At 36.2% G+C, this 22,400-nt stretch overlaps 1 protein-coding gene across 12 annotated transcripts in view; it reads right to left on the bottom strand.

Annotated features, from left to right (window-relative positions):
* MCM8 (minichromosome maintenance 8) overlaps positions 1-22,400 on the bottom strand; it is an 89,815-nt gene that overhangs the window by 22,043 nt on the left and 45,372 nt on the right. For 4 of the 12 annotated variants that reach the window (XR_016061415.1, XR_016061416.1, XR_016061413.1 and 1 more), the window contains exons 7-10: positions 15,814-15,909; positions 15,473-15,625; positions 3,129-3,199; positions 2,900-3,018 (exon numbers count right to left, since the gene is read on the bottom strand). Coding sequence is in view for 2 of the 12 variants with exons in the window: in XM_020666527.2 (XP_020522186.1) it covers positions 2,023-2,152; positions 2,900-3,018; positions 3,129-3,199; positions 15,473-15,625; positions 15,814-15,909 (569 nt within the window). In the remaining 10 variants the exon portion in view is untranslated. Of the gene's footprint in view, positions 1-2,022; positions 2,153-2,899; positions 3,035-3,128; positions 3,200-15,472; positions 15,626-15,813; positions 15,910-22,400 lie in introns of all 12 variants that reach the window. The other 8 variants (XR_016061420.1, XR_016061417.1, XR_016061419.1 and 5 more) reach the window with 3 other exon arrangements.

The raw sequence follows: 22,400 nt of genomic DNA on the forward strand, positions 1-22,400 counted from the left end.
TTAGCCCTAGTCACATGGCACAACAGAGGAGAGTTTGTAGGGTCATCCTTTTATGAGGTCAGAAAGATGCCTAGGGCGGTTGGTCAGGGGACTGTGTGACCCATGTATGCGGTTTAGCTAGTCTGAGAGGACAAGGGTCAAAATCCTCATCATTTCCATTGGACGACATGTACACTTTGACGTTTTGGGATTCAACTTGTTGGGGCATTCCGTGTTCATGTGCAGAAGAGATGACCCCAATGCACCATTGCCATAGTGTGCGAAGGTCCTATGGGATCTGGAGTTATCCCCAAGAGGGAACTTGTAATCTATGGACTACAACCGTGTTTTCTTCATTTATTTGCTACCTTTGATGGACTAATCTTGAATCGATGGGTTGCGCCTTATGAGTTCTGTTCGGTCAGTTTGAGAGGATGATTGTACTTCACAGTTGCTACTATAGACAGAGTGCCTCAACGAACTCACATGATTCTTGACTTAATGGATCCAAAACCCCATTGAATTATATATAAATATTTTTTATTTGGATTTATGAAACATTAAAATGAATTTTTTAAATTCTCAGTATATTTTATTATCTCAAGAAAAAAATTTAGATAGCTAAAATAGAATTTTCAAAGTTTTATAAATACAGAGCAATTTTAAAAATATTAAATGAATTTGAAAAATTAGTTTATTTGTTTTAAAATTGTTAGGGGTGTATGGGGGCCCTTTTGGAGTAAGGCCCACCACATGGGAGGCCCACCTTGGTGGGGCATGGAGCCCACATGGGTCCCACATAGCTCCCACGCTCCCCCTCCTGTTTTCTCTCTCTCTCTCTTTGGCTTGTTGGACAAGTCTTCTAGAAAGAAGACCATATTTTGGAAAGATTTTGGTTATACGAACGATTAAGAGAGAGGACAGTCTGATTGATCTCAAATTTTGTAAGTTGTTCTACTTGAGAATTTTTTATGGGAATAAATCAAGGAAACTTAGGGATAATGGTTCTAGAACCTCCCCTTTAATCATGATGGCTGATTTAGGGGACGGGTGGCTGATATCTTTTCACCCCACATGTCTACTTCGATCAATGGTCAAGTTTAAGTCTCAATAAGTTTACAAACTCTAGACCCCCAAAAACCCTAGATTGTATCTATAAATACCGCCTTTGGGGGTGGCCTCTACACATGTATCTCTCCCTCTCTCCCTCTCTCTCTCTCACACACACACACAAACTAAAGTGGCACGCCACACTCTCTCATCTCCCTTTTTTTGTTCTCTTCCATCCTCTCTAGCCTAGCTTAAGGGCGTCGCACCCAAGTAAAAGATCTAAGGGTGGCATACCCAAGGGTAGTTGACCTAGGTAAAGGGTGTCCTACTCCATAGAAAACTTTGGTTATGCTCTCAAGTTTTAGATTAGGGCTTGCCCAAGCTTCCTAGTTGTATGAAACAAAGTGAAAAGACGTTGATCCTGCCCCATCGATGATAGAGATCCTAAGGGGGGTGCAACAAGTCCTCTGTGGGTGGGTGGGTGGGTGGGGGGGGGGGGGGGGGGGGAGGTGGTCTGGAATTTTATGGTTCCATGTTTCATCATTCGCTCTTATGTATTGTACCATGATTTTGTTGAATAAAGAAGTTTCTGGCATGCAAGTGAGAATCCTAGATTGTATTAGGGTTTATTTTTATGAACTAAAGCTATATTTTTTTACATCTATAATTGTTCTAGCAGGTATGAATAAAAGAAAGTAACGAAAATTTTTAATTGTATATACTTGGCTAGGTCACTTTGTCCACCTTTCATGACTGCCCAACCCTAGGTCAGTCAATCAATCAAAACACTCCCATTGAAGTTCACCATTCACTAGCTCTCATGGGCTTTAAACCTTGACAGCAAACTATATTAGGATTTAGCAAACAGGAAATCAGTAATCTTGAGAAAAACAACAATGACTATTTTCTAGGTCCTAGGCATGTCAAGAATGTGCTAAAACAAACATATCAGATGCATGCAAGTGCTCATCCAAAGACACTCCTTAAACTTACTGCCATGATATGTTCAGAAACCCGCTTATCCAAAAGTTCATCCGGTTTGTCAAGTAATATAAAGACCAAATCAAATCGCGAGAGGAGAGTAGCACTCATTTTCAGATTTTCATTCACAGTCTTTGCTCGGCTGCATTCAACAGCAGCAATGAAGTTAGGAGAAAGAAACCAAATTTAGAACCAAAAAATAAAATGGAAGTCCTTGTGATCATCAACAATCAATATCAACTGATCATGCTAGACAGGAGAAACCACCCATTATTTTGCTCAGATTCCCTAAATGAAAACCAAAGAGGGAGGTTTGTAAACGAAGTAGACTCTGGCAACCTCCTTTTCTTTTTGCTCATTTTGTTTGATGTGAGACAGTGGCCCAAGGTCTTAACTGCTATGTTCCCCTAATACCAATAAAAGTGTCTTAAACACATTTGCACGTGTCAAACATGGCTCCAAATATCAAGACTTGGGGCTCATCCTCATAATTATGAATAGAAAAATAATCAATTAAAAGTTCATGAAAAGAAAAACTTCTAAATCATATTTAAGTACATGAAAAAGTACATATATAATTAAAATTAAAATTGAGTTTTAAAAAAGTCACAAAGTTTATCATCCCATAACTGGAAGAACTCGAATCAGTTACTAGATTCACAGCGCTTCAGGAATGGATAGTTTATGAGTCAGCAGAGTGCCAAAAAGATTGGATTTGGTATTCTTTCAATATTGGAAGGATGTACTTTGGCCATCACATATCATGAGAAGGAAATCCTGAAGAGTAACTTTTAAATGTCACAATCTGGATGAATATGCTCCTAATGTGGCAAACATGATGCCTGTAAACACCATATTTCAAAACCAAAAATAGTGAAAGAAATTTTACTCATAGTGACCCCCAACAGGATTTGCTGCAGCTAACACAGATGTTCGTGCAGATAAACTGGCTACCATTCCAGCTTTTGCAACAGAGACACATTGTTGTTCCATGGCCTCCAAAAGAGCCTGAGGAAACCCCAATCTGGTATAAATGTAGAATGCCTTAATTGGAAGAAAGAATAAGTAAGAGCAAAATGAACAGATATGAACAGTCTATCTGTTCGCATACAACATACCTGATGTTCCGCAGACAATTTATCAAACTCATCAATACAACACAAGCCGCGGTCAGCTAGCACCATGGCTCCTGCACAAACTCATAAGTTATTCAAGCTTTACACCAACAGAACCACAAATAGAAAGACAAATAGGAATGCCTAGAACGTTACAATATGAATCAAGAAATTTGTGCAATAGAATATTCTACTCACATAGTAGTTAGAATTCCAAAATATTTGAAAACCATTGAAGGCAATCAAGAGAAACAGCCATTACAAGTGCAATTGGTAGCATAAAGAGGCTCTACATACAATGCCAATGCTCAATGACAGGAACCTTGCAAAGAAAGTCTCCTTGATGATGAGACAGGAGAGAGAACATGGTAACACCAGTATTCAAGAGGCTAGGGATTGAAAGCGCCAAGGGAAAAGCCATACAACATACATCTCTCTAACTGTGCAACATTCTCAAAAACAGTGTTTGAGAAGAAATAAATATCATTTTATCAGTAATAAGTTTAAAAGAAAGGAGTTACAAATACATAAAAAGAGGATCATGGCAGCATTTAGTTACAACTTACAATCTCATACGCCAAACCGCCTACCCTATTAGTAGCTCCCTTTGGTGTAACAGCACAGTTCCAATGAGAAAATAATGTACAGTGAGTCTAATTTCATAGGACATTCCTAGCAACCTCCAAGCTTTGGAATAAAAATATCCATCAGCCACATTTCAGTTGGTCCAACAACAAAATGTCTGACATGCATATTAACAACAGACTGCATGTGAACAACTCTGGGGAACTGTCACTACGCTTGTTCAGCATCAAGAAACAGTGTATTGACAATCGGCATAAATGTCCAGAATTTACACTCACAAAATTTAGACTGTGGGTACACAATTCTTGTCAGATGTGCTGAGAATTTGGAAACGTAATGAATTTTAATTAATGATCAGGCAATCAAACCCACTCATTGGCAGTGGGGGCAAAAAACACCATTGAAGATTTGCCCGGTATCATCAATAGTACATCAAATAATTTAAAAATATTAGAAAACACTTCCATATAATTTAAAAATAATTTTAATGTATAGAAAAATAATTATACTGATATAAGTTTAACATAATTATATTAAGTTATTAACATAAATAAACAACAATTTCATATAATTATGTTAATTTGTGTATATTATTATATGTAATTTTGTTTTCGTAATTATATGTAATTAAAACTTAATTATATGTACTTTATTTTTGTTTATTAGAAAAAAATAATTGTATTGAATCTCAAAAAGAATTATAGACCATTTCATTTTATAGATGTCATTGTATAAGAGAGAGATCTATTAATAAAGCATTTAATTTGTACATTATTGTATATATGAGAGAGAGAGAGAGAGCTATTTATAAGCCATTAAATTTACAAATTATTATTGCTTTAATGATGTTCGCACGCACCCCAATTTTTAACGCACTCTTTGAAATTGTTTGATGCCCATGTACTCTACAAAAGGAAGTAGGTGTGCACTACAAAGGGTGTGCGTTGAATTATCCCACATCGAAACTTTGCAGCAGAATTCACTATTATAAAATTATTGTGGCCCACATAGTTGTATGTGATTGAGTGAGTGGGACATGACAGTGTGGCGGCACGCAATAAAAAATTAAAGAGAGGTGGGCAATGTGCCCTTAATTTTGAAAAAAAATTCACCAAGTACCCTTGCAAAAAAAATTCAAACAAATGTACGGTTTATTGTAGCAAATCAATTGGCTGGATCCGAATGGTCCAACTGATACCCAATCCGGATCACCCGATTCCAGATAGGGTCACCTATTTTTTAAACATTGGTTTGTAGGATTAGTCTTTGATGACGTCGGAGAGATGCCCAGGGTAGTTGGCCAAGGGACTTAGTGACCCTTGTGTGCGCTTGGTAGGCCTAAACGAACAATGGGCAAATCCTCATCATGACCATTGTATGGAATCTACATATAATAGCCACATTGGGATGTAGACATCATTGAGGATATAGCATGTGCATGTGCAAGAGATAGCCCCCATGCACCAATTGCGATAAGTGTCCATAGGTCTGTGTGACCTAGACTTGTCCCAATAGGGGAACCTGTAGCCCACAGACTAGGATTGTGTTCGCATCACCTATTGGTTAGCTCTGGTAATCCAATCATGAATCTCAGTGATGGACTGTGGGTCATGGGAACTATTGAGTCAGTATGAGAACGTGAGTGTGTGACATAGTCGCTAGTAGAGATGGAGTGCCTCAGTATATTCATTTTTTTTCCTTAACGAAGTTGGGTCCAATTCCCATCAAAATAATTTTAAAATAATTAATTGTGTTAAATGATTTTTAGACTATTAACATAAAAATTTTAAAAGGCTTTGGATATTTTTATTTTATCATTTTTTTTTAAAGTAGCCACAATTGAATTTTTAGGTATATAACTATTCATAGAAAAATAAAATATTTATGATTTTCTAAAAAATAATTTATTAATTTTAAAATTTAATTAAGATTGTGGGAGCCCAAGATTTAATGGGGACCACTACATTAGGCACACTTAAGTGGGGCATGGGGCCCACTTGTGACATCCATTAGTGGGACACCCCACTCTTTCCAATTTCTCTTATGATGTAAGATGGCTTGTTGAGGAAGCCATCTTGAAGGTGTGTAGAGATTTAATTGATTGTGTTCACAAGAGGAAAATATGACTCTTGATTGATAATCATATGACACTAATTTAAATTATATGACATTTTCCATAAAAAAGATTTTGATGGGGATTAGGTTAAGGAAGCTGAGGGGTAAGGTTCTAGCACCTTTTATTAGATTATGATGGGTTGATCTAAGGATTATATAGCTCAGATCTCTCACCCCACAGGTCACCTATGATCAACGGCCTAGATCAAATCTCCATAAGGATGGCTAAACCCTAGCCTCACTATTATATATACATCTCATTGCGGGGTCAAATATCTACAACCTAACTTAGAGCTCTCTCTCTTCTTCATATGTGACATGCCACCCTCTACCCTCTAAGACTAAGAAGAAAAAGAAAGGGAGCAAGCCCCTAGGTAGTTAGTAAGAAAAGGGGGTACGCCCCACATACTTAGAGAAATAGAAGAAGCCCAACCTAAGAACACATGCTCTCATATTTCGACTAGAGGGTTTAGCCAAGCTTCCTATTTGTTGAGATTTAAGAAAGATCAAGATCTCGTACGCCATTGGTGGAGGAGATCGGTGTGGGGTATATAAAGTCCATTAAAGGTAATCTTTTGTCACACTACCTCGTTTTCTACTTTCTTGTGCTTTTCTTGTTCCCAATCTTTACTGATGTAATTTTTCTTATATAATGAAGAAGTTTTGAAGAGTGGCAGCAAGTGAGAATCCAAATCTTGCTTTTTCTTATTTATTTGAGCTCTAATTGTAATTCTTGGACATAAGTGAGTGTTCTAGCTGGTAATTTTTCTTATATAATGAATAACTTTTAAAAAGTGGCAGCAAGTGAGAATCCAAATCTTGTTTTTGCTTATTTATTTGAGTTGTAATTGTAATTCTTGGACATATGTTAGTATTCTAGCCTGTATTGCAAAAGAAAAATTTCAAACTATATATATTGTGCTAGTTCACATCGTCCACTATCAAGAACTTACAAAAAAAATGCCGGAAACGTTTTTTAGGTCATTTTGACCCATTAAAAGGGAATATTTTAACCGTCCAAAGTAAAAAAACAAACTCTTCCTATGCTCTAGAAACACCCATAATTGATGGATTTTGCGATTTTTTCAAAGCGAAAATTTTGAGAAATTCATAGTCATTTAAAATCTTACCATATCTTGTCACTTTTAGGGTCCAAATGAGGTTCTTAGAAGACTTTAAGGTGATTTTGAGCTTGTTAGACAACCGAAACAATGAGGATAAAACGTTAAAAAACATTGAACAATTAAAGATCTCCTCGTTCTTTCCATTTGTGTAGCATCTTTTGTTTAACATCGTTTTGTATTGGTCAGTTAATCCCATTGGAGACCTGGAGTATGGTTGTATGAAAGTATGGGCTATAGAGTGTGGTGTGTGGACACTAAATCACTGATATACTATGTACTAGTTTTTTTTTTTTTTTTCACTATTTTAGTCATCCAAAGAGGAAAACATTTCAGAGATTTGAATGTGGTTCAGCATTCACATGCATGTATTTGTATAAAAAAAGTTAGTTAGAATATATATAAATGCGCAAATATATATATTTAATACCTATATAGGCATATATATGAGTAGGCCCAAAAAAACATGGTTGGAAGTAATGAGAAAAGATATAGGGACTTACAGCCTCACTGAGGGTATGGTCATAATATAGTAGAATGGAAGACCAAGATTTGTGTACCCAACCCTAATTAATTAGGAAAAGGCTATGATGATAGTGATTGCATATAAATGTGTTTCGACAGCATATACTAGAATTATGGTATTAAAAAATTATAGTTTCATATCATAGTAAAAGATATGAAGGGTAACATAGGGGATATGGGTTTGGAAAAAGAAATGAGATGGGTGAGACTATTCTAGTTTTTGCTATGGCCTACGACCTAGCAATAGCAAACAATTACTTTAAAAAGTGAGATGAACATTTAATAACCTATAAAACTAGATCACATAAAAGCCCGATAGACCTCTTCCTCATAAAGAAGGTAGATAGACCATCATATAAAGACTGCAAGGTTATCCCAGGAGAGAGTTTGAGTACCCAAGATAGGCAGGTGCTTATGGACATTTGCATAAAGACATCGAAGAGAATGGGTGAAAGCAATGGTTATCCAAGAACTAGGTGGTGGAATTTAAAAAATGAAAAAATAAACTTATTTAGGGCTAAATTAGTTGAAGAAAGAAAATGGAACTATGAACATGATGTCAATATAATATGGAAAGAGATGGCTAACTGCATCAAGAAAGTGGCAAACGAAGTTCTAGAAGAATCTAGAGGAAAAAGAAACTCTTATAAGGAAACTTGGTGGTGGAGTGATAAGGTTCAGAAGGCCAACAGCGAAAAATCAATCAAGTTATAAAACTTAGCAGTGTAATAGAAACGATCAAAACTTAGAAGAATATAAACATACTAAGAAAAATGCTAAACAAATATTACGTAAAGTTAAACTTAAGGCATATGATAATCTATATAATAACTGGAACAAGAGAAGGTGAGAACAACAAAAATGCCCGGCGAATGGAAGAAAAGTATTGTGGTACCTATTTACAAGAACAAGAGAGAGACACAAAATTATACGAACTACCGAGAAATCAAGCTTATAAGCCATACTATGAAGCTCTGGGAGAGAGTGATTGAGCAACGACTAAGGCATGAAATGAGTGTATATAAAAATCCAATTGGTTTTATGTCAAGAAGGTCGACGACTGAGGCTTTTTCCTACTTAGACAACTGATTGAGAAGTTTAGCGTGGAGGGAAAAGGCCTCCACATAGTCTTTATGGATTTAGATAAAGCTTATGATAGAGTACCTGGAGATTTGATTTGGCAGGTGTTGGAAAAGAAAGGAGTCTCTAGACACTACATGGACTTGGTGAAAGATATGTACGATGGAGCGCTAACTAGTGTACAAATAACTATTAAAGAGACGAGTGAGTTTTTAGTAACAATAGAACTACATCAATGGTTAGCATTAAGCCCGTACCTCTTTGTCTTAAATATGGACGACTTAACTAGGTACCTACAGGATGAGGTACCATGGTGCATGTTGTTCGCAGATGATATCGTTTTGATTGATGAGACCCGAAACGGCGTCAACACAAAGTTAGAACTTTGGAGGGATGCTCTAGAATGCAAAGGTTTTAAAATTAGTTAGACTAAGACAGAGTATATAAAATGCAAGTTTAATAATAATAGGAGTAGAGACGAGGAAGTAGTTAATATTGATGGCCAAGAACTATAAAAAACATCATACTTTAGATACCTTGGATCCATAATCCAGGAAAATGGTGAGATTGAGGAAGATATGGCACATAGAATTAGAGTTGGGTGGGAAAAATGATGTGTAACAGGAATTTATGTGATTGCCGCATACCAATGAAGTTGAAGAGCAATTCTATAGGACAGTTGTGAGACCAGCTTTACTCTATGGGGCGGAATGTTGAGCAGACAAAAAACAATATACCCATAGAATGAGTGTAGCGGAGATGAGGGTGTTGAGATGGATGAGTAGCAAGACAAGAAGGAATAGAATTCGAAATAAATCCATTTGAGAGAATTTAGGAGTGGCACCAATAGGTGATATAATGAGAGAGAGTAGACTTAGATAGGCGGTACAGCACCTGTTAGGAGGTGTGAATGTGCGAGTTAGTTCAAGTGGAAGGACAGAAAAGGGCAAGGGATAGGCTCAAAACGATGCGGTTGGAAGTAGTTCGAAAAGATATGGGACTTATAGCCTCACTGACGGTATGGCCTTTAATAGAGCAGAATGCATACCAAGATTCGTATAGCCGACCCCAATTAATTGCGAAAGGCTATGATGACGATAACGATGATTAAATTGTATTACTGTAGTAAATTGGAGTACTAAAACTATGGCACTGGTAAAAAGCTGAGGTGTATGATAATGGATCGAAAGGGCTTAAGCTTGATCTTAATTTTCTCATCAACTATCAATTGATCTCGTTTTATGTATAGTGGAGCTTAGATCCCTCCAAATCAAAACCTCGATCCCAGTGACATGGGATCATGCTCCCAAGAATCCTAGGATCTAGCTCCCTAGCTTGTTGAATGTACATAAGTCATAGTTTCAAAAAGCGTTAAGCGGGCACCCAAAACCTGGGCGGCCCATTTGAAAATAAATAAATAAATAAAATAAGACCATAATCCCAATTAAAAAATAAAAAGATGAAAGTCGAGAAGAGAATTTTGATAATCCATAAGATACAATGCTAAAACAGTAAAATCATACAAGCATATACTGATAGTCTGATACACTGTAGATTGTACACACAAAAGTTAGATAGTAGAACTAGAAATTAGAAAGTAGAAACTAAAAATAAGAAAAAAAAATACAAAAATTCATAAAATATACAGTCTAGGACACAATTGTCAACACCAACACAATAGTCAACCGTCAACACTCAACACCAAGAGTCTTCATCAGAAGGAATAAGGTCAGCTTCATCATATGCATCAGATTCAAGGTCACAATCATCAAAGCCATCGCCCTCTTCAATACAACGCTCATCCTCCTCTGTTTCTTCTGAATCTGCATCTTCCTCATCTTTCTACCTCCCTCTTACTAGTATGTACAGATGCGGCCCTAGGAGTCTTGGCTGCTCTACCCTTTCCTATATTTTTGTGCTTCTCTGAGCTCAAATATTGTATAATTTCCTTCTTGGTAGCCTCAAGAACATTTTTACATCGGGCAACATCCCCCTTAATACCAACAAGGTGTTTCTTAAACTGGTAAATGCCCCCATTAGTATCCTTTCCACAATAATTACATTTAATACGATTTTTGTCATTCGAATTCGGGTTATAACCATACTTCCAACCCAAATCACCACTTCTAGAAGAACCTAGAGAAGGTATTTCCGTAGAACAAGGCCCATTTTCATCATTTTTTGGTTCTTTAAAATTCAGAAGTTGTCTAATCTCATCCCGAATAGCTTCAGAAAGCTTTTTATAAGAAGCAACATTCCCTATATTACCAACAAGGAGTTTCTTGAATCTGTTAATACCCCCATTGGTATCTTTTTCACAAAAATTACACCTTATACAATTTTTATCATTTGGTTTTGGGTTATAACCATACTTCCAACGCGGATCACTTCTTGTAGAAATAACATAAATAGATCTATTCAAATGACAAGGATTTTGTTCCTGTTTTTATTTTACAAAACTCATATATTGCTTAATCTCCTCTCTAATAGCTTCAGGAACATTTTTACAAGGGGCAACAACCCTCTTAATATCGACAAGATGCTTTTTAAACCGGTTTATTCCTCCTTTTGTATCTTTTTTACAAAAATTGCATCTAATAATATTTTTTTCATTTGGATTCGGGTTATATCCATATTTCCAACCCGGATCTCCACTTCAACTAGATCCAAAAGAAGACATCTCAAAATAAAACAAGCAATCTAAAAAATAAATTTTTTGACTTACTTTGATTGCTCGAACTCCAAACTCCCACCTCTAAGATGTTTTCTGGTGCTAAAATAATAAAAAACACCCTTTAATAGGATTATAAAACTCCAAAAGTAAATCAAATCTACTTGGGTGATGTTTGGATCCGTTTTCCGTAACTTTGATAAGGACTTTGATCCATTGAAAGTCACAAAATTTAGTTTTCTTGAGGTTTCTTTCTCTCTAAAATGGGTTATTGTGGGTTCAGGTTTGAAATGAACCTAAAACCCATCATTCAAACCCTTTATATTTAAAAACAATCAATACAACTAAAAAAAAAAAAATTTCGCCCCTAGACGGGGCGCAGGCCTTGGGCGGCCGCCTCCTAGTTCGTCCACCTAGGCCTGGGCGATGCGCGCCTAGGCCTTCTGGACCGCCTAGACGCTGGGCGGTCCGCTTTTTTTAACACTAACAGAAGTCGATCTTAAGCCTAAGCTTCCAGCCTATGACGGTTCAACATTTACCGAATTGATCCCACTCCCTCCTCCAACTATGAATCAAATCCATCACTCATTATGAAATCCTTCCAAAGATACATTGATTTCGCATAACAGGTGTTTCCAACACCCAAAGGTCTCTTTTAATACTGTAAGATAATCACTACAATGTTTTTTATGTTCCCCATCTAGGCCAAGATTAATTTTCATAATGCTGAAATTGAACTTAATGCTAAGTCTCCAAGGTCAAATCGAGTCCACACATAAACTCAATAAATAAGCAAGACCAAAAAAATTACATGTTGAAATCAAGAGATCGTACAAGGAGAAACCACATACCCTATTTTCTTTCTTTCAACTATTTGATTTTAAATGAAATCAAACAAAAATTCGAAGACCCAAATTCAAAAAGATGTGTCTAGTGTCCCATTCTTGATTTATATTTCCCCTGTTCATTTAGAAAAAATTCTTAAGCGCCATAACAAATATAGGCTTTTCTTTTTTAATTTGAAAAAGAACATAAAGAAATAGAGGTGCGTATTAGAAGGGAAGGTTTCTCTCAAATAAGTCCGATGATTGTCCCACAAACTCCTATAAAGGATCTCCCAAATCCTGGTATCTAACACTTTATTTTTTTAATCTCTGATGGATCTAATTCAATATGGATTTTGAGGGGCTATGAGCTATGCTGAGACATTGTTACGATATAGACGAAGTAGCTTTCAATTAGAAAATGATCATGATCAACTAAGACAAGGACTTCAACAAAAAGATACACATTTTTCTTATTTGATAAATGATACTCTGTGCCAAACCCCAAGCTTGGGTAAACTAGTTATTAGTCAACATCCTCAGGGTTCATGAACCTCATGAAAGCCCAAATAAAGCATTGCAGCCAAAATAGAATCATCATGGCATATCACTATTTTATTCAAGAATCATTTTCCCCCATTTATGCAAACTCCGAGTCATATTAGCTTGTAGCATAGTTGTTGGGATCAGATCTGGAGCTAGAAGCCCCCAGCTAGGACTGCCATTACACTAAACAAATATTTAAAGAAGAAAAAAAAAGTTCAAAAAATAACAGAAGGATATTGATGCTAGAGTTCTCTTAAAAAACATTTTCTAGAAAGAAGATGCCACCCTACTTAATCCTAAGTTTACCTTGTGATGCAATTTGTAGTTCCTACAACGGGCTTAGCAAAGTAGAAACCAAGCTTTTCCTTAGCTTTAGTAGAAAGAGTTCTGAAGAAAAAAGGGAACTTGTTCCCAAAAGAACGGGGATGTCTTAGGAATAAGTTCTGGCTCCCAAACCACAGAACTTCTGGGAGTGATAGATGGAAGGTCCACGTAACTATAACATGCACCTTTGTCTTCAAAAAATCGCATCTTGATGGGCCAGATTTGAAACTGTAAAAGTAAATAAACCACACCAATCCATATCACTCCAGTTATCCCTCAATTCAAGCCTATCCAAACCTGAAAGTAGCTCCAACAATACGCCTATTCGAGCCTGACCTCACCCAGAAACAACTCTGCTTCATTAAGTTTCTCATTCAACACACTAGTGGTACAATTCTTTTCATCATTTCTGTAACCAAATTGAAAGATAAATACATTTGTAATCCATGAAGGGGGTCAAACTAACATATAAAGACAAGAAATATTTCAAAAGGAAAAAATATTTGAAATTCAAGGGCACTGATGAACTTCATCGTAGAGCAACATTAGATCTTAACATAGAAATGTATTGAAGTGCTTTAAAGAATTGAATGTGAATTAGCCCATCAATATGAGAAAATACACTTAGGGTTTGAGAAAATAGAACTTACAAGCAATAAAAAAGCTTAAAATAATGAGTTTCAAACTGAGTCGAACTTCAGACATAGTAATATATTTATGCACTCTTATTGAATGCATTAAAGCTTTGCTTTATGTTGCTTACAAAAATGAGTTTGAAACTGAGTCTAACTTCAGACATAGTAATATATTTATGCACTCTTATTGAATGCGTTAAGTTATCCTTATTCCCTACATTTTCTTATCATTACAAATCTCCCTACTTTAGCAAGTTGACTGTCCAAATATTGAGTTGCCTTGACTTATTAGTTGGGAGAGTCAAGCCTAAGTATTCAATAGATGATCCAAGATTCAAATATTATACTGTTCCCACATTTATCTTCGTATCTTGTATTGTTCTAATCATATATTCAGCTAAGTGTACCACCCAATATAGTCTCAAATTTATAATATTAGAAATACATATAAATTTAAAAGATATAACATATTCTACAGTAATTAGCAAGAGACATATTAATCATGCCAATTAATTGGGGTCGGCTATATGAATCCTGGTTCTCCATTCTGCTCTATTAAATGTCATATCCTCAGTGAGGCCATAAGTCCCCATATCTTTTCGGACTACTTCCAACCACGTCCTTTTAGACCTACCCCTTTCCCTTTTTAGTCCTTCCACTTGAACTAACTCACACCTCCTAACAGGTGGGGTACTTGTTAGGCGCTACACATGTGTACTCTCTCTCATTTTATCGCCTATTGATGCCACACCTAAATTCTCTTAAATAGATTTATTTCGAATTCTATCCCTTCTGTCTTGCCACTCATCCATCTCAACATCCTCATCTCTGCTACACTCATTCTATGAATATATTGTTTTTTGTCTGCTCAACATTCCACCCTATAGAGCAAAGATGGTCTCACTGTTATCCTATAGAACTTGCCCTTCAACCTCATTGGTATGCGGCGATCATATAAATTTCCAATTGCACATTTCCACTTCACCCATCCAGCACTAATTATATGCGTGACATCTTCACCGATCTCTCCATTTTTTTGGAGTATCGACCCAAGACATCGAAAGTGCGGTCCTTTTTGTACTTTCGGGTCGTCAATCTTAACTACTTCCTCGTCTCTACTCCTATTATTACTAAACTTGCACTTCATATACTCTGTCTTAGTCCGACTAATTTTAAAACCTTTGAATTCTTAAGTATCCCTCCAAAGTTTTAACTTTGTGTTGATGTCGTTTCAGGTCTCATCAATCAAAACTGTCATCTGAGAACAACATTCACCATTGTACCTCATCTTGTAGGTGCCTAGTTAAGTCGTCCATAACTAAGACAAAGAGGTACGGGCTCAATACTAACCCTTGGTGCAGACATACTATCACAGAAAACTCGCTCGCCACTCCACTAATTGTTCGTACACTAGTTAGTGCTCCATCATACATATCTCTCAACAAGTTGATGTAGTGTCTAAAGACACCTTTCTTTTCTAACACCCGCCAAATCAAATCTCGAGGTACTCTATCATAAGTTTGCTCTAGATCAATAAAGACCATGTAGAGGTCTTTTCCCTTCACCCTAAACTTCTCAATTTGATTTTTTTCTCAAATTTTCCAAAATTGAAGATGCGTATTGCCTCATCGTGGCAATCAAATAGTCATAAAACTGAAATCACTTTCCAGAAACAATGAAAAGAAACACCAAGCAGACGAGCAAAGATGCAGTGTTGTTTTTCCAGTACAAGTCCTATCTACAAAAGCTCATGCAAACAGTCAAAAATATAAAAGCATAAAGAGAACCTCATTCTTTCGGCCCTCTATACATGAGAGTAATTGGCTTGAGTGAAAGAATTTGGTGTCCAATTTACAAAATAACAACTCTTGATCAATCAAGAACGAAGATCTCTATAGCTTGGTTAAGCACTACGTGTTACCAGCTTCAAATGCATAATCACTTGTCAGGGGATCCTTAACCACCGCTACCGTGAGGCCTGCGTTTGTTGTCGCGTTACCACATACATAAATCCCCCGTGGAGCAACAGCAACTGCTGCTTGCAACAGTTGGCTCTTACCCAATCCAGGATCACCTGCAACCAACCGTTTTACCATTTACAACTTATTTATCGACATAAAAAATAATGAAGTTGCTAAAATAAAGTTTTCTAATGTTGCTGAATCACAAATAAATGATTATTATCAAAGAGGACAATTACTGAGTCGCTCTCATAGAATGATATAGAATTTCATGATAAGAGTAAAACATTGTTTTCTGTACCAACAATAATGACATGGACGTCTCCTCGTACAGGGACTTTGTTCTGGTCCATCAAGTTCTTTTGCACGCCCCCAAATAATGCAAGTGTTATACCCGCTGTTCAGAACAGTCAAAAAACTATAATTCATCAACTCAAAGTCCCGGGTCCACTTAACAAGAAACATCAGTTGACCATTACATAGAGGTTTTTCCAATGAACCATGAAGCATAAGAAGATTGGTATCATAATGATATAATCATCATATGTGATATCATCTGCCTTCCGCATGAAAGAGTTATTTCTGCTTATGATCATGTCCATGAGCCTCATATATTCCAAACATACAAAATTTCAGCACATTCTCACGGTCAAAGAGCAACTAAAAAAATTTCTGCTACAATCCAAAAATTACTAAATCAACGGCGACTGAACAGTCACAAAGAATGAGTGAAGTAAACAGCCAATGCATCGTAAAGTTTACCAGACACACAAAAGAAACAAATAAATAAATATATATATATATAGAAGCCAAGACTGATCCATATTCCCATGTCATGAAAATTAAGACAAGATGATTGCTCAATGGAAAACTACCTCAAACCTTGAAGACAAAAACAGAAAAAAACAAAAATGATGGTGGAGAACACATGAATGTTTCAACTAATATGCTAGTGTTATATGATCAATTACAGGGATTGACTATAACTAATTTGACCTAAGGACATTGCAATGGATCTTAGTATATGCAATGATTCAACTTGCAGAATCTAAGATTAGAGGTTCCAAAATATAGTTGTTGCAAACGTCTATGATTCTGAATAGTTTTTGGAATCGGAATTGCGGAATCGCGTGTATCAGAAGTTTCGAAATCAAGGAATCGATGTCCGTACGATTCAAAATTGAGAAAAATGATTCTCACTATTTCGGAATCGCAATTCAAAAAATTACGAATCGTGTTTCCTATTTGCAAGAATCGATGTCCCTTCATGTTGGAATCGCGTTTCATACCTATATGGAATCCCACATGACCCCGCTTAATTCAATGGTTGCTGAAATTCTAGAATTACTTTGAATGATATAAAATAAGTTGATGTGGACAACGATTCTAGAATTTTAAGAATCCATTTATCTCCTTTCTTTGAAATTCTATATATGGAATCACACATGATATAGTAATTCTTCTTTGTTAAATGTAGTTTTGAGTCTTTTGACTTTTGAAAATTGAGTTATTAAATTTTTAGTCAATTTCTCTGATATTTAATGATTAATTTAACCTAAAACACCATACATGGCACTTTGCTCATATCCTTATTATCTTCTTATTTTACTTAAAGAAAGCATTTTTATCCTCTTATTCAACTTGAAGAAATGACGGTGCCAATCATATATTAAACATTATTACATTAGAAATTTAGTACCCACACCATTTACCAAACATTATTAAATTTCAAGGAACATATTTTTTTAGTATTATTTATTCTTGGTAAGAGTTCTTAAAAAGTAACATGGAATTAAGGATGGAAATTAGTAAATAAGAAAATAAAAAACTTAACATATTACTTATATTTTAAATTTTGATTTTATTGGCGTACGCAACAACTTCAAATTCTCTCACACTCTCATACATGTCGCACTCACTCATGATTGAGCACACATCGAAGGGTTTATTCTCTCCCTATGCTCACTTATTACTCACATTTTAAATTTTGATTTTACTGCCGTGTGGAACAACTTCAAATTCTCTCACGCTCTCATACATGCCGCGCTCACTCATGATTCAACACACATCGAAGGGTTTCTGCTCTCCCTATGCTCACATTGTCCTGACAACATGGATTCGCAATTCCTTGATACTTTGAATCAACGTTTGGCATAAGTAGAATCGCATTGTTGTGTAACAAGGAATCATGATGTCTTCAATATCGAAACTTAATTCCAAACAACATGGATTCGCAATTCCAAAAAATTTGGAATCAACATTTCTTACAAGCAGAATCGCATTCTTGTGTAGCTAAGAATCATAAAGTCCTTGATATGGAATTATGATTCTAGCAATCCAGTAATCAAGATTCCTAAACTAGGTGGAATCGAGTTTGGTAAAAATGGAAACGTGATTCCGAAACGGAATCACTACACTCATAAGCGATTCAGGTAACTATATTCCAGAATGATAGACAACGACAAGCGATCTGCAATAAATCACATTTATAAAAAAAAATACAAAAGTCACATTTATGAAAAAGTTTTGAGTACCATCCTTATTGAAAACTCTAGAAGCTCTTTTATGTAGCTAGTTACTAGCTTAACCCACAGTTCTGCAGGAAAACAATTGCTCACCATAATATATTTATGAGCATGCATTAACACATCCAAGACCTAACCCCAAGGCAACACCACCTAAAATTTAACCATAAAATATACATTATTGGAGAAAAAGGATGAAATTTTAAAGATCCTATGATGGGACAATCTTGATAATATTTCATTCTATGATTATATGATTCATTGCGTTTTTATTATCATTGGATCAAGATAAATTTGATTTCAGGTTTGCAGGGGCCTTCTTCATTAAATCAAGATAAGCACATTCCAAGATTGCAAGATCCTCATAGGGGAGGGTTTTCATCGAAGTCATGCAGAGAATCCGGCCTTTTCTTTCAATCGCATAAATTTTCTTTTATATCAAATTAAAAATACTTTTCAATAGCTATGGTTGTGTCACTGAATTTGGTTAAAATTGAAACCTAAGAATCCCTAAAATCTATGAGGAATATGGATCCTTTGTTAAATCAGTGCAATCCACTGCATTTCCTAGAAATTTTCAATACATATATATCACATATACATATATAGTCCACAAAGCCAATGGTTCATCTTCAATAGCATCCGACAAAAGTTGAGACTTGGCAGCTTATTTGTATGAGACTTGACAGCTTATTTGTACGAGAACAGAAAACCATCCAGGGATGAAAGAGAGGATGAGTATGTTCTAAGGAGAAACAAAAAGGCTGGCAAGGTATGCCTAAAATTGGAGACTTACCCCTACTGCAGTCAGGACGTCATGAGGATCCCTGTGGGATGACCTTCCACTTTTTCTAGTAAACCGAGAGTGGTTTGTGAGCATCCCAGGGTTATATTGTACAGGTTCATCATCATCATTGTCAAAGCCTTTTCCCTACTAATTGGGGTAGGTTACATGAATCCTGGTCCGCCATTCTGCTTTATTAAGGATCATACCCTCAATGAGGCCAATTGTACATATTAAAGATAAAAATGAGAAATAGCTAAAGATGTATAAGCCGGCATAGATTCAATAAAGGACAGGTCTTGAACAATATGGGATCGTAATGGTAACCCTTTTGAATTTCTTCACAGCTTAGAAAACCATACATAATACATATAGATTTTAGTTTGCTTTGCCATACTATCCTTGGCTAAGAAAATTAGGTTAGACCGTTGGGATCTGGAGTGGGATCAAGATTGGGAGGGGAGAATTGTGAAAGGCTAGTAGATCACTATGGGTGGGAGTGTAGTTTGTACAATGCATGTTAGGAATCGAGATCTCCAAATGTTAGAGATCTCGATCCCAACCATTTGGGGATCTCAATCCCGCTATTTTGGGATCTCGCACCTAACCTTTTGAAGATCTTACCCAAACCTTATAGAGTATATATGGTCTAGGACTGTATATACGTTTTTAAGTAAGGATCTCTTTATTTATAGCTAGCAAGCAAATAAATGTATAGCTGTATTGCTAGCTTGTTATAAATGAGAAAAATCATCAGTTTCGTCATTATCTTGGCCTTTAAGATGGGTAGATATCCCTAACAATGGAGATTGAAATCCCAAAATTTAAATCGAGACCCCGTGAAGGTCCCTCTCCTAGAGCACCAAGTGTTATTCTAAAGGGAGGCCACCACTTAGATTGGGAGATCCTTGACACTACGGGTTGGGCGATATAGATTTCCTTTGACAAGGTACTAATAATGCCATATTGTAACCATGTGTCAACTACAGTGAGCAGCACCAAGAACTAGAAAGAAGTCAAGCAACTACCAGTAAATTTGACCCATTGCGTCCAAATAAACTTCTTCCATGACACTTATAACACTCGCTTCATTGCCCTGTTCCCTACAGTTCGTGTCCTCTCTCTCTCTCTCTCCACCCCCACACTTTAGGGCCACTTAGATATGATTGGTATGGGTGATGTCAAATCTGCCTTTTGGAATATTTAGTAGAAATGATTAGCAAGGGTTTTGGATTGCACAAGACGTTTTGTTAGAATTGGGTGATCATTTCTTTGCTTCTAACATATGCCTCTTCCGCCTTCATTGAAGAAATCACGCGCACGAACCTATTATGGATATTGTGGTACTGTTATATAGGAGACTAGCATAGATTTGTATTTATTTTGTAGTTCGGTGTCTTTTCTGGTGGTTAACTGTTGGATAACTTGACAGTGATGGTTACTGTGAATATTATTTGCTCCTAAAACAAGATAACTTGACAGTGAAGGTTACTGTGAATATTATTTGCTCCTAAAACAAGTATCATGTTTCTTAACACTTTCATCTAGTAATGTTATGGCATTTCAAACACTTGATGTTATTTGCTTTGAGTTGTGGGGTCCCTCTCTTATTTTGTCAAAAGCTCGTCTTCTTTGTTGTGGCATTTATTATCAATCTCTCATGACCTATGTTCAATGCTTCTGCTCTTTCCTCTAGGCTGTTGATGGAAACTGTTGTATGTATGTTATTTCTCTTTTAACAAACATATAAAGAAATTTCTGTGGTTGATCATGATTTCTTGAAGGAAGAATTCTGTTGTTGAATGCTACGTTCTGCTCACTGGACGAAGGACAAGTCGTTTGATGTGGTTGGGTTTTCTAGTATAACTGGACTGGAATCAAAGTGGACTTGGTTCTGACCATAGTTGTTCGAAATGATTCCAAATCCAAATCGTTTTGGGAATCGAAATCGTATAATTGTAGTCGGCTAAAAGATTCTTGTTTTTGGAATCGACATCTGTACAAGAGGAATTGTGGGAAACGAGATTTCTATTTTGTAGGAATTAAGATTCGACCGAAATGGAATGGAGATCCCTACATAACGAGATTCCTAACTCTATGGAATTGAGTATCCGACCTATTTGGAATTTTCTAACATGGAATCAAGATTCTTTCATTTAGGTAATTGAGATTTCATCATTTTTCGAATTGAGATTCATATCAGCTTGGGGATCGAGATTCAGCCTAGATTGGAATCGAGATTTATAGTAGTTTGAATTCGAATTTCAACCTATCTGACAATCAAGATTTGTAGTCCCCTTATAATCAAGCATCAAGCAGACACATTGATGGTTAATTTTAATTCTTTCTTCTACTTGGTGATGAAGTATTACCAAGCAATTTATAACTTATTACTTAAACAATAGTGCGATAATGCCATTCAAAAATAAATTATGTAGCAGAATTTTAGGCCCATACTTTTATCAACTTGGCACACATGTATGTGTACATTACTTTTTTAATTTTTTTAACTATAAATTCAACTTTTAATTGGATTTGTTCCCAATGTCATTTCATCAAGTTCCCTTATTTCATGTCGACCTTGTAGGATTTTGTTTTTTTGCATAAGATGATCTCCAACTTGGTAGATGATGTCGACCTCTTTAACGAAATTTTATCTCACACGGAGAAGTGAAAGAAGTGCTATGTGGAATTCAAGGGAGTAAAATAAAATTTTGTATGTTTTACTTTTATTAATGAATCTAAATTCCAGTTACAAGTGCCACAAAATACTGCTGTAAACAAGAAACAAAACCCTAAATACAACCTAGGATCTTTACTTTTACTGCCAAAACTAATAGACATATTCTTGGATTGAAAAATATGCTTTGACTAGCAATTTTAGTACAAATAGTCTTCCTAGAATTCAAATAAAGAAAGCAAAGATGATTGACAATAAAACTAAACGGCTGGGAAGAGGTATTTGAATATGCTTAGGGTCACCCCATAGGACTTAGTACACCCCACACCATATTTCTTGATTGATGGTGCACTTTGATCCGGTTGGCCTTGCTGAATGTTTGAGCCAGAAAGCTTCCTTAGGCAATACCTCACTCATCTAGGGCTTTTGAGAGCACGAGACAATTTTTTTTTTGGGTAGATGTGAGCATGAGACAATTAGGATTTCAAGATTGCTTTTTATACTTTGTGTCAATGCCAGTATGTAACGCCTCGCCTGGGCTGGGCCTGCTCTCTATTCCTCTAACTATGGGTGGTACACGCCACCCCATGAGACTTATGGGGGGTGGCATTCCACCTAGAGGGAGAGAGAGAGAAGCATGGAGGAGGGAGAAGAGAGAAGGAGAGAGAGACTTGGAGAAATTGTGTAGAAAAAGAAGGTGGGTCTAATCGTTATATAGTTCTCAAGGGCCCTAGTTAAACTTATCTAAAATTTTGACTCATCATGACCAATAGAATTTTAGGAAATCTGTGAAGTGAAAGAGGATTAAATTTGAGCCATCCATCCCATAAATTAGCCATCACGATTTAGGGAGGAATTCTAGGAACCTTATCACTTGAATCTTTGACCCTTATTCACTT

This window comes from Amborella trichopoda, chromosome 8 (genome assembly GCF_054954075.1).
Source record: "Amborella trichopoda isolate Santa Cruz 75 chromosome 8, AtrichopodaSantaCruz75HAP2 v2.0, whole genome shotgun sequence".
NCBI lineage: Eukaryota > Viridiplantae > Streptophyta > Magnoliopsida > Amborellales > Amborellaceae > Amborella > Amborella trichopoda.